The 12,705-nt window shown below is 57.9% G+C and overlaps 1 protein-coding gene across 3 annotated transcripts; it reads left to right on the top strand.

Annotated features, from left to right (window-relative positions):
* The first annotated feature begins 82 nt into the window (after nucleotides 1-82).
* On the top strand, nucleotides 83-11,086 carry LOC102409703 (mitotic spindle positioning). Of its 3 annotated transcripts, none has more exons than XM_006052744.4 (5): nucleotides 83-218; nucleotides 5,372-7,239; nucleotides 7,824-7,954; nucleotides 9,345-9,383; nucleotides 10,440-11,086. In XM_006052744.4, exons 2-5 carry the CDS (start codon nucleotides 5,430-5,432, stop codon nucleotides 10,527-10,529), a joined length of 2,070 nt encoding a protein of 689 aa, XP_006052806.1. In that variant the 5' UTR covers nucleotides 83-218; nucleotides 5,372-5,429; the 3' UTR covers nucleotides 10,530-11,086. The 3 variants fall into 3 exon arrangements, with proteins under 3 accessions (XP_006052806.1, XP_006052808.1, XP_006052807.1); XM_006052746.4 differs by having other exon boundaries at nucleotides 103-231; XM_006052745.4 differs by lacking the exon at nucleotides 83-218 and adding an exon at nucleotides 1,422-1,582.
* Nucleotides 11,087-12,705: the final 1,619 nt, after the last annotated feature.

Below are 12,705 nucleotides of genomic sequence, written 5' to 3'. Positions count from 1 at the left end.
CTGGACTTCTTGAGTTTCACCTGGGCGGGGAGGGTGCGGCCAGGCCAGAGGTTGGGGCCCTGCCCAAGCAAGGCGGTCCAGCCTTAAAAGGAGCCTGGTAGAGCCCAGGGGAACTGGTGTCGCCTGTCTGCGGTTCTGCACCCCTCAGACTCAACGCCAGTGCGGTGGGTAGGGGTGTTGGTGGAGTCCCCGCCTGCATCTGTGTGGCACCTGGGCAGGTAAGGCCTGGAGGTAAGGGGGCTGCTTCCCATGGTGTGACTTGGCTTCTGTTTTCTGGGGGGCCTCAGGTTCCATACCTGCCCACCCCACCTTGGTTGTGAGGCTGCCCCTTGCTGGGCTCACAGTCCCCTGGGGGACAGACACCCTCAAGCTTGGCAGAGAAGCTGGTTCCTGGCAAATGGATGGGGACATGGGGCAGAAGCTGCTGGCCTCGCTTCTCTCACTACATAATCTGGGTAGGAGTGGCCACCCATTCTGGGCCTTGGCTTGCCCACCTGTACAGTGGCTGTGTGAGCCCTGTGGGGGAGGTCGCCCCAGTCTGGGATCAGGAGAGCCCTGGCATGTGGGGTGATCCAGTCTCCACCCTTCCCCTGCACTGTCAGCAGCCCTGCCAGATTCGCAGCTGGAGGCACATCGGATGGAAGAAGAGACTGAGGTTCAGAGGGGCCCCACAGCTGTCCAAGGGGCAGGTCAGGACAGAGATTCCCATCCCCCACCGCCTGCCACCCCAGCCAGGAACGGAAGCCCAGCCCACTGTGTACCCTTCCCTGTAGACCAACCACAGCACTCGGTGGGCTGATTCTCCCACAGGCTCAGGGCCCTCGTGGTGGGAGCAGGTCCTCTGCACCTCGGCCAAGGATCAGACACCACAGCCTTGTGCTGGGAGCACCTGCCTCCACCTTGAGCCTCAGTGTGCCCGGGCCCCAACCATCCCAAAGCTTTCTGGCACCTTTATGTCCTCATTTGGCCCTTTATTGGAAGTGGGCTGGGGGGCGTCCCCCCATCCTGTGATGTCCCCCGCTTCCTGGAGGAGGAAATGGGCCCAGAGTGGTTAAGTTGGATTTGAATTTAAGCCCAGCTGAATCCCCAGAGACTAGGACGCTGGGCTGGTCCCAGTAAGGATCTCTCAGGGGAAATGGCCCCAGAGTGTGGGCTGAGTCAGATGGCCTGGGTGGGGGTTTGGACTTGGACCTGCCTCTGAGGAACAGCAGCTGGCTTGTGGACCAGCTCTGTGACCCCGCGGGAGACAGATGGCCCCTCTCTGATGCTGGGAGGCAGTGGGGAGGCCCAGAGGGTTTAGGGGTGAGTTCTGGCTCGGGCTTTGTGGGCTGGGGCCCTGGGTGCCAGGGGGCAGTGCAGCGTGGCGCAGCAGCCGCCCTCCCTCTGCAGTGGTGTCGTCTTTCTCTTCCTCCTCTGAACTTTGTTTCTCAAGCCCAGGTGGGGCCTGGGAGGAGGGGGTGCACCTGCTTCCCGGGGTGGGGCCCTGTCCCCTAGCAACCTGGGGCCAGGGCGGGGCTGGGAGGCCTCTGTGCCAGCCAGGGAGCCAGAGCCAGGCTTGGAGTCTGTGGGGCTGAAAGCACGGGTGAGGCTGGGGCAAAGGAGGGTGGGACGGACAGTAAGGTGGGGGTGGGGGTGGGGGTCCTGCTTGGGTGGGGAGCTCTGCTTTTGGCGTGGGGGTTTGTGTGTCAGCAGCACCTTCTGACCCCAGTGGGGCCCTCCGGGTACAGGGGGGAAGTCCTCATCCCCACCCCAGCCCCCTCTGGGGGGTTCAGTGGGCTTCCAGAGACGTGGGGTACCTCCCCTCGCTCTGAGCCCCCTGGCTGGCTCTGAGGCTGGTCTATGTCCTTCCTATGCTGCACCTGACAAGGGGAGCAGAGGCCGGTCCCTGAGCTTTACCAGGGCCCCAGTCTGTACCCTGGGCTTCAGGATCCCAAATCCATTGACCTTGACCCCTGACCCTCTAAGAAAGGGGCCTGATCACACCCCTGGGGCCAGAGGCACAGCTCACCCCCACTGATTCTGGGAATTCGGGGGTTTCTGGGGAGACGCTTAGCACCAGCCAGAGGCTTGCTTGGGGAGGGCTTGAGCAGCCTATGACACCCCCTTCCATTGGGCTGGGGTCTGACTGGGGCTCACTGGAGGCAGTGGGGTGGTCTCAGCATGAGGGGGAGTGTCCAGCCTCGGGGAGGGCGGCTGGAATCCCGTGGGTGTGGGGCAGAGACTCAGCCCAGAATCCAGGTGTGTTAAGGAGCCCTGCTACCAGGGTCTTGGGGACTGTAGCCCAGAGGGACAGAAGAGGAACCCCGAGAGCCTGTCCCTGCTGTGTGACTGGCCCTGTCTGAGCCTCAGGCCCTTCCAGCAGGCCTTTGCCCAAGGGCAGGAGGCCAGTTGCAGTGATGAGGAAGCAGGTATGTGGCCCAGAGGCCATAAACCCAGCTTCAGTTTTGGTATCAACAGGGTACAGAGTTGGGACTGGGGAGGAGCAATCACAGGGAGCTTCCTGGAGGAGGACCTGTTGCTCTGTCATGCCCTGTGTGACCCCTCAGGGCCTCAGTTTCTTCTGCTTCATGTTGGGCACAGAATGGCCCCCGGGTCGCAGGCTCTTGTGAGAGGCCAACAAAGTGCTGGCATGAGATGCCCAGTTGGGAGGAGCCACTCGAGGAGTTGGAAGGCTCTGATTGCTAGTACAACTCATTTGTACAGTTTGTGAGACCTCCAGGAGGGCGGTTTCTTCTCCAGTGTTTCTGTGTGCCAGGCACCTGCTCGGGCCTCCCGGTTCCTCCCCAGGCCCTGATGTGGAGTTGGCACAGTCCCACCGTACAGACTGAGGCTTGGTGACGGAGTGCCTGCCCCAGGGTCACTCTGAGATCAGTGGTAGAAAGTGAAGTCGCTCAGTCATGTCCAACTCTTTGCGACCCCATGGACTGTAGCCTATCAGGCTCCTCCATCCATAGGATTTTCCAGGCAAGAGTGCTGGAGTGGATTGCCATTTCCTTCTGCAAGGGATCTTCCCAACCCAGGAATTGAATCCGGGTCTCCCGCATTGCAGACAGACGCTTTACCGTCTGAACCACCAGGGAAGAGATCAGTGGTAGATCCAGGGTTTAAAAATTAAAAGCATCAGCCACTGCTATAAAAGCATTTCTCTGGAGCCTACCGCATACCAGGCTGAACCTGCATGGAGGCAGCCTCTCTTGGTGGCAGCTGCGTGCTCTGGACCTACCTACCATCCAGAGGGACACTGGGGTCAGTGGGAAACTGGGGGAGACTTGCCCAAGGACTCAGGCAAAGAGGGACCCCACCCTGCTGGCCTCAGTGAATCACCCAGAAGGAATGGGCTGAGGAGGGATGTGTCCCCCACCCTGCCCCACCTACCAGGAGACCCAGCACCCTCTGGGTGTGCAGTTCTTTTTCCTGGAGTTAATGTCCCCTGTGGCTTATAAATCCTTCTGGGTGAGCCTCTGCCCACTCACTAGGCAAACATTTCTGCATCAGCCCCATCACGCCTGCACTCGCCTGCATTCCCCAGGGGTTCAGGGCGTGGGGACCCAGACCTGCTCTCCAAGGTGGGCTGGGGTTAGGGGGGAAGCCTGGAGGGGCAGCCGGCTCTCTGCTTGAATGAACTCTAACCCTGGCCCCTGGACACACGGAGAGTCAGCCAGCCTTTATTAAGCACTTGCTGTGTACCAGACTCTGGGCTATTGGGAGAGATGCTCACCTGGGCCCCTGGGAGGGAGCTGATGGCTTGCAGTGGGAGGTGACAGGCCTTAAACAATCTTCTTCTCCTTGCAAAGATGTGTAAACATCCGGCCACTCTCAAGTCTTTGGGATAGAGGCTCAGCCCTCTTGGCTAGGACTTATCACCTAAGCCTGCTTGTTTTTAAATATTTTTTTCCTCGTTATAATTCAATATTTGAAAGGCTGCATGATAAGAACGAGTTGATTGTAGCATGGATCCCCATGATTGATTTTAGGTTGCTTGATGTCACTTTTCCAGCTCAGGGAGGGTCTGCAGTTTTCTTTTAAAACCACATTTCACTTTCACAAGCAAGTTGGTGTAAAAAGGCAGCGATGTACCCAGTAGCCTTGGTGGCATCAGGGGGCTGAGGACGGGGACAAGGGCTGCTTGAGGAGTTGAGAACAGCTTAGCTTCCTTTCTTCAGCTGTACTGGGCCAGGTACACATGGGATGCTCAGGCCACAGGCTCCAAGGGTGGAGACAGTCTGGAGGAGCTTCCTGGAGGAGCTCCCTGGACTGCAGCTAAGGAGACTGTGGAAGAGCAGAAACCAAGGTCCTCCCAGCAGAGGGAGGAGGAAAGGGTCAGATTTGGGGTCTGGTGCCTGTAGAGTTCGTGGGTTTGGGTTGAGGTAGTGGCCTTGAGTGCCCTGGGCAGGGTGTGAAGGCTGCAGCCTGGAGACGCCAGGAGTCGTGGAGGTGTAAGAGCAGCTGCCTGGCCTCCACAGAGGCTCCTGGAGATGTGCTCAGAGGGAGCCCCAAGTCCTGGTGGGGCTGGGCCCTCTGGGGCACTGGGTCAGGGTTTTGCCTGGCCCTGAGGGACAAGGCCCAAGGTACTCCTTAGCTGGGCCAAGTTTTATGGTGCTGAGGCCACAATCATCTGGATGGGACAAGGTGTCCCTCTGGGCAAGTTCAAAGAGAGAGCCAGATACGGGATTCTCTGTCTAATCACACCCCTCTCTGGGCCTCAGTTTCCCCACTTGACATCCCTCAGTGAGAGGTGGGGCCATCCGTAAATGTCAGATGAAATGAAGAATCACAGAAGGAACCTCAACATGTGTGTGCCCTTAGAGACAGTTTGTCGGGGGGTAGCCCCCCTGTGTCTGGACCCAGCGAGCTGGCACCCAACAGGGTGTGCAGTGTCTGGGAGAGGAGGTGGGAGGGGTGCCTGCAAATGTTAGACACACAGGGGGTGAGTTGTTAATCAGTACAGGGGCCCTCAGGGATTCAGGTGTGGCTGGATCCAGGAGCTGAAACAATGTTTTTAGGGTGCTGTGTTGCAGTTGGGGGTGCTCTTAAGCAAGGTGTGTCCTCAAGGGCAAATATGGCCCCCCAACAGTTCTGTCTCATCCTATCAGCCTCACAAGCCCAGTGGGGAAGAGGGTCCAATTTTCCACTTTAATTGCAAAGTCCCAGAGTTTAATGTCATTGGCCAGGTTGGGTCACATGTCCATCCCTGTACAAATAACAGAGGTCCAAATATAGAATGCTCTGATTGGCAGGGCTGAGTCACTTACCCATCCCTGAGCTAATCACAGAGGCCACTTGGCCAGGACTTTGTCCTTGGAGGGAGAGGGACTACAGCTCTCCCCAAGTTCTCTGACTTGGTAACCCACACATCCTTCTCCTCCTTCAGTGAACCCAGATCGTCTCCACCTTGGGAGCCTGTGGTGGGCAGAGACCTCCTTCCGAACATGGACCGAGTTACCAGATATCCCATCTTCGGCATCCCTCACTCATCCCGCGTGGCCGGTGTGGCCTTTGATGGTGACACCAGCTACACGTTTGAGCTGATGGGCGTGGGGCCCACGGCCAGTGTCTGGAGCCAGGACGAGACACCAGCATGGCCCACTGACCACGAGGCCTCCCTGGAAATGACGCGGACTGGGACATCCCGCAGCCTGCGTGTCTTCCCTGGCCGGATGGCCCCATGGCCACCCTGCCCCCAGGATAACGAGGATGAGGAGGTGAAGGCCTACCACCTAGAGGCCAGGGACACCCCACCCTGGCAGCCACAGAACCTGGAGCGGGAGCACCAGGCAGTCATTCGGGGCCAGGCTGTCAGGAAGAGTGGCACGGTGGCCACGCTCCATGGTTCCCCTGACCACAGGGAGCCCAGGGGCCCCAGCCAACCACAGTCCATGCCCCTGGAGGAAAACGAAATAGACAGGGAGCAGATCAACTTCCTGGCAGCCAGGCGGCAGTTCCTGAACCTGGAGCAGGCGAACCCCCCACCTGGAGCGGCCCACGCCAATGCAAGGGTTCTCCGGAGCCCCCAGTCCAGGGTGGCCCATGCAAAAACAGGGGTCTCTCGAAACGCCCCACCTGGGGTGGCCCACGTGAATTCAGAGGTTCCTCAGAGCCCCCAACCCAAAGTGGCCCATGTAAATGCAGTGGCCTCTCAGAACTCCCCACCCAGGGCCAGTCAGGCCTCTAAGGCCCTTAGCAGGCCACCTCTGGCCAATGGGTACGTCCTCCCAGTCAAACCCCAGGTGAAGGAGGTGGTCACAGAAGAGAAGAGGGTTCACCCTTTGCCCACCAGGTCTGTTGCCCAAGCCCTGGAGGACCCCGGTTCCCGGTCCAGGGAAGAGTCCCCAGAGCCCCTCAAGGAGACGCCCATTGAGCGAGAGATCCGACTGGCCCAGGAGCGGGAGGCAGACCTCCGAGAGCAGAGGGGGCTTCAGCGGGCAACCAGCCACCAGGAGCTGGTGGAGATCCCAGCCAGGCTCCTGCTGAGCAAGGTGAGCCTGGCTGCAGCACCACGGCGGGACAGGGGCCGTCCATCACTCTACGTACAGCGGGACATTGCTCAGGAGTCACAACGTGAGGAGGATCACCGGCGGGAGGGGCTGCAGGTGGGCCGGGCATCCACACCTGACTGGTCCTCCGAAGGATCCCAGCCCAGACTTCGAAGAGTCCACAGCTCAGACTCCATCCTCAGCCCAACCCCAGATGCCCATGCGGCCAGCCTGGCCCCAGAGGTGAGGAAGGTGAGCCGTATCCCACTTGATGCCTACCAACCATACTTGAGCCCTGGGATGCCCCCAGGAGAGTCTCCTGCCTCCCACGCCTACCGCAGGCCCAGCAACCTCTCAGCAGATGAAGCCAGGCCAGTGGGCTCTCCCAAGGCTGCAGGGTCTCAGAGGCATCCCTCAGAATCCTCTGCAAAGCCCTCAGGCCTGAAGCAGGAGCCCCCCCGGGGTCTCCTGCATGCAAGCAGGGGTGTCCTGAGACAGGAGTACTTCCATCTGCGGCCCCTGCGGTTCAGAGTCCCAGATGAACCTGAGAGAGCTGAGGCCCCCCGAGTTTGGGGCTGGGAGGTGGCGGGGGCCCCAGCACTGAGGCTACAGAAGTCCCAGTCATCTGAGCTGCTGGAGAGGGAAGTGGAGAATGTCTTGCGACGAGAGCGGGAGATGGCTGAGGAGCGGCGGAGTGCTCTGTACCCTGAGGTCTTCTCGGATGAGTGCTGTGACCACGACTCTCGGAGCTCCTCCCGCAAATCCAGTGAGGATGGGTCCTGGGAAAGGCTGCTTTGTGCAGAGTCTCAGAGGAGGGTGGCAGGAGGAGTATGAGGATGCCAGGAGAGGGTGAGGGTAGGGGAACGTCTGGGGGACTTCATCCACCACCTGGGTTGGCTGGTCTGTCCACTTGTCTGTCTGCTGAAGCAGTAGATTTTGGAGAAAGATGTTAACTTTGCCTTGAGTTTTTTGCTTTATGGATTTGGAGACTTTGTTGTTAGGTGCATAGAGGTTTACAGATGTTCTAGCCTCTCAATCAATTGCTCCTTTTTGTCAATGTGAACTGCCTCCACCCCATGTCACTTTCTAGTGTTTTTCTCCTTGCATGGTCAGCCCATCTGTTGATCCAGTTTCTCCTGACTGGCTATTCTGATCAATCTGTCTATCAGTTTTCCCAACCAGCTGTCTGCTCTGTCTGTCTGTCCATTCACTCATCTCCTTAACTGGTCCAGCCTCTCAACCAGAATCTGTGTCTCTTGGGCTGAATTCTCACAGATGTTATGCCCTCAGGAGACTCTGGGACCCTCCCTGATGCCCTTTCCTTCCTCTCCCCTCCCCCACCCCCACCAGGCATCACAGGCAGCTACTCAGTGTCTGAGTCACACTATTTCACCCCCATCCACCTGCACTCGGACCTGGTGTGGACGGTGGAGGCCCCGGCCAAGGATGCTCTCCAGCAGAGAAAGAAGAAGGAACAGTGGGTGAGTCTTGAGTTCTGCCGTCCCCCTGGAGGCCTGGCTGAGGTCTGACTCCCCATTAGGGGCGGAAAAGTTCAGGCAAGGTGCACAATGGATAAACCGAGTTTCTCTTCATATCTGGGCTGTATAAGCAGAGTCCCCACCATGAGGTTGTTCCCCCTGAGCCAAAGGCTGAGGATGAGCTCTGCTTGGAGGAGAGCAGTGGCAGTGTATCAAACTGAGCCTTATTATTTTCATGTGTTTATTACCATCAACATCATTTCTGATTATTATCCACATCATATGATGTATGTCTCAGGGCTCTGCAAGCACCGTGCCTTTAACATCTGGAGGGATTTTTGTTTCCCTTTTGTTGAGAAAGCCATACTTGCCTGTGCCCAGGGTCATACAGGTCTTCCCAGGTGGTGCTAGTGGTAAAGAACCCGCCTGCCAATGCAGGAGATGTAAGAGATGCAGGTTGGATCCCTGGGTTAGGAAGATCCCTTAGAGGAGGGCATGGCAACCCACTCCGATTTTCTTTTTTTTTAGTTCTACCAGTTTATTGCTATCAACCCATCTCCCTCCACCCTCATGCATGTGTGCTCAGTCATGTAACCCCATGGACTGCAGCCTGCCAGGCTCCTCTGTCCATGGACTTTTCCAGGCAAGAATACTGGATGGGTTGCCATTTCCTTTTCCACCACTCCAATATTTTTGCCTGGAAAATCCCAGACAGAGGAGCCTAGTGGGCTACAGTCCATAGCATCACCAAGAGTTGAACATGACTGAGTGACTAAGCACTCATGCAATGTCATATAGCCTGAGTTCCCAAGCCAGTACTTGAACCTAGGCCTGACTCCAAACCCTACATTTGTAACCATGAGGCCATTTCCTCTCTGGACAGGAACTGTTACACTACAAAGAATAACACCCTCTCCAGCCTTGCCCATGTGGTGCTCACAGTCTTGCCTAGTGGTTTGGGGCAGAGTGGAGTGTGGGGACCTGGGTTCAAGTCCCAGTCCTGCTGCTTGCTGACTATGTGAGGGGCAAGACCCTGCCCTTCTCTGACCCTCAGTCTCCTCCCCTGTAAAATGAGTGTGATAATAAGAACGTCCCCCTTTGAACCTTAGAGCAGGGCTGGCCACAGCAAGAGCTCTGTAAATGTCAATTGTCTTTGTTACGATGATGTTTACAAAGAGAAAACAGTTGCAAATGATGGGCAATGCTTCAATGAGGGGGACAACATGTAGGAACAGCATGGTGGGTGGTTTTGAGTTTGGGGTGATTGAAGAACGCTTAGGGGACCACAGTGGGCAAGGAAGGCCTTCCCTTCTTCCCCAAATGTGACTGTGCATCGAGTCCAGTGGGGAAGGCTAGAAGGCCCCGGGGACTAACATGTGTTCCTTTCCTGTAGTATGCCGGCATCAATCCCTTGGATGATGTCAACTCGGAGGTGAGTGTGCTTCTGGGGCGAGGACCTGGGCCTTCCTCCCTTCCCCCTGAATCAGTGCCCCCTGTCCCCTGGCATCAGGGTCATGGGAAGCCTTTCTTCTGGGTGTGGGTACTTGCCCTGGTATCTTCTTGATTGGTAGTGTCTGCCTGAGGTGGACTTTTCTGTGATCTGCTTTTGATGCCTGCCACAGGCACAGCCTGTGGAAAGAGGGTCCACCTGCTGCCTTTTGAGGAGATGGTTTTGGGGCAGGTTTAGCCCAAGACAGGGATATTTTCTTTGAGGGAGGGGTCCACCTGAGAGTGTCACCTACCTCACCTGAGAGAAGGTCACCTACCTCAGTGGTTTTGTGGAATACATTTGTGACCCTCTCTGCATGCAATGCCAGAGAAGGCAATGGCACCCCACTCCAGCACTCTTGCCTGGAAAATCCCATGGACAGAGAAGCCTGGTAGGCTGCAGTCCATGGGGTCTCGAAGAGTCGGACACGACTGAGCGACTTCACTTTCACTTTTCACTTTCATGCATTGGAGAAGGAAATGGCAACCCACTCCAGTATTCTTGCCTGGAGAATCCCAGGGACAGAGGAGCCTAGTGGGCTGCCGTCTATGGGGTCGCACAGAGTTGGACATGACCGAAGTGACTTAGCAGCAGCTGCATGCAATGCAGGAAACTTGAGTTTGATCCCTGGGTTGGGAAGATCCCCTGGAGAAGGGAATGGCAACCCACTCCAGTGTTCTTCCCTGAAAAATCCCACAGACAGAGGAGTTTGTCAGGCTACAGTCCATGGAATCACAAAGAGTCTGACACAACTGAGCAACTAAGACTTTCACTTTCATTTTGATCTGAGTCCACAATGCCAGGCCCGGGCATTTCCCTCTTGTGGGGTTCAGCATGAGTTAGCACATTCCTTTCCACTGTTTCTGGGAGTGGAGGGTCTGAAACAGGAAGTGGCAGTCCTACTCTAACTGTTCTCCAGGCCTCTCCTAGGGGTTAGTGGTTGCGGGAGCTGTTTGGGGACTTAGAGCCCGGAGGAAACTCCATGCCTCCTTTTTGCAGATTCTAGAGGCCACACGGGTGACCCGACACAGGAATGCCATGGCAGAGCGCTGGGAAGCCGGGATCTACGCCAGCGAGGATGAGGACTGAGCCTGGGCAGGCGCTGCCCTGGCACCGGGGAACTGCTGAGTCCCTGCCTTAGGACCTAGATCCCCGTTTAAATCCACACCCGAGAACTGCAGGTCTCGTGCTGACGGTCCCAAGGGTGGATGCATTTGTGGGGTGTGGGGTTTCTTTCCCGTTTTCATTTTCCTGGAGAAATTGCTGTGCTTTTAGATGACTTCTTCTGCTCCTGTGACTTTGCCAAACGCTCTTGAGTTCTGGGAGGAAAGAGACCAGTCCCCTCACCTCCTGATATAATTATTATGGCTGGTCTGAGAGGGGAGACATCCTAACCCTTCTCCCTCTGGGAAGTCCCAAACTGACAGGGGAGACCTGCCTGGCTCCAGCCCTCGAAAACCTCCAGTCTCAGGGAGGAGGCCTGAGCACCCCAATCCGAGGGTCTCGTGGCCCCCTCCGCAGAACACCCAGCACAGCTCTGACGTTATGGGATCCCATGGGGACAGCTCCCTAGCCCCGGGCATTGAAAAGTGCTCGATTTAGGGGCTTCTGTGCTACCTGAAATAAAGCAGCCGATGGGTCCCTGCCTGGAGTGGGCGTGCCCTGATCCTCTGCCTCCTTCACTTCTCCAGGTGACATCACTGCCCCCACCGTTCCACCTCCCCAGTGTGAGGCATACAGAAGGTGCTCAAGTAGTGCTTGTTCATGAGTGATTGTTCAATTCTCCCACGTGGCCTCATCAGTCACTCTCAGAGCGCTTATTCAGCTCCAGCTGGCTCTGGCTGGAGGGGCAGTGGTTGGAGAGGGGTCGTTATTAGGCTCCACACATATACCACAGGCACCACTCCCGCGGATGAGATCATTCCCAGGAATGACCTGGTAGTCCTGACCCTTGTGTGGCTGGGGGCCCCTTTGCCCGCCCTGCCTCGATTTCCTCCATGCATGGGGTTGGTGATGGGACCTCTTCCGCTCCCCCAACCCGGACCTCAGGGGTGAAACCCCAGCACCTGTGCCTGGACCCCAGAGGGACCCCGACGGCGGCTCCTCCCCCTCCGATCCGGACCCACCCCCAGGCTCCAGACTAGGAGCAGCTGGGGACGCCCACCCGCAGGGTCTGTCCCCACCCGCTGCCCGCCCCCCCCTCACCACGGCCCGCGCCCCCTTCCAGTGCCTCCCTGACAGGCGGCCACAGGGAAGCCGCCACAGCTATTCTGAGAGCTATTCTTGAGAGCGGCCCACGCGGGGCGGGGAGGCTGTGCACCCGAAATAGCTGAGGCTGCGGGCGAGGGCGTCCCCGGGGCAGGGGGTAGGTGAGGTAGAGAGGGGCTACAGTGGGCAGAACAGATCCGCAGAGGGAGGGGGCCCTGTCCCCCGGGGGACCCCAGTCTAGGAAGGAGGCAGCATCTGTATTCAGGGGGATGCCAGTCTGATGGAGGAGGGGACCTGTTCTCAGGGGGACCCCAGTCTAGGGAGGAGGCAGGGCCTGTGTCAAGGGGACTCCAGCCTCAAGGAGGAGGGGCCTTTGTCCTGGGGGAGCACTGGATCTGGCAGCATGCCTTCTGCCTGGTCCAAGGTCTGCTTTTCTCTGTGGTTCCCACTGTTCTGTTCCAGCCCCAGGAACCAAATGTGTCCCCCCCCCACCCCCCGCTAGCCTTTTAGGAAGGCAGTTTTGGGGTCTTGAATACAACCTGGGCCTCACCGGCTCCTCTCCCATCTCCTACCACATCTGCTCCTCCTCCACCCTGGTGCCCACTGGCTGCTCCCCCTGGTCCCCCTTCTCTGAGGATGCCAGTCTCTGGGGGTGATTGGAACTAGCAGGAACAGAGGGCTTAGACCAGCACAGCTAGGTTTTCTGACAGTCCTGAGGTCAGGAGTCCGGCTCAGGCTTCACGGGGCTGAATCCAGGCGTGGGCAGAGCTGGTCCCTCTGGAGGCTCCCGGGGAGCACCGTCTCCCAACTTTTCCAGTTTCTAGAGGCGCCGCATCCCTGGCTTGTGGCCCCTCCCTCTATCGTTACAGCCAGCAGCCAGCAGCACAGCATGTCTTGTCTCTCTGCCTCTGACCCTACCCCTCCCTCTTATAAGGATCCTGTGATGACACTGGGTCCGCAAATCCAGGGTCGTCCGAATCTCAGGGGCCTTAAATTAATCCCTCCTGCCAAGTCCCCTCTGCCCTATGAGGTGACACGGCCACAGGCCTCAGGACCA

Source organism: Bubalus bubalis, chromosome 9 (assembly GCF_019923935.1).
Source record: "Bubalus bubalis isolate 160015118507 breed Murrah chromosome 9, NDDB_SH_1, whole genome shotgun sequence".
Lineage (NCBI taxonomy): Eukaryota > Metazoa > Chordata > Mammalia > Artiodactyla > Bovidae > Bubalus > Bubalus bubalis.
The sequence above is the reverse complement of the archived record's forward strand: the minus strand, read 5'-3'. Positions and strand labels throughout refer to the sequence as shown.

Excerpts from the sequence above, each read along its gene's own strand:
- LOC102409703 (XM_006052744.4), top strand. The coding sequence starts at position 5,430 with ATGGACCGAGTTACCAGATATCCCATCTTCGGCATCCCTCACTCATCC. Across the intron at positions 7,240-7,823 it reads GAGCTCCTCCCGCAAATCCA|GCATCACAGGCAGCTACTCA; the intron begins GTGAGGATGGGT and ends CACCCCCACCAG. Across the intron at positions 9,384-10,439 it reads TGGATGATGTCAACTCGGAG|ATTCTAGAGGCCACACGGGT; the intron begins GTGAGTGTGCTT and ends TCCTTTTTGCAG.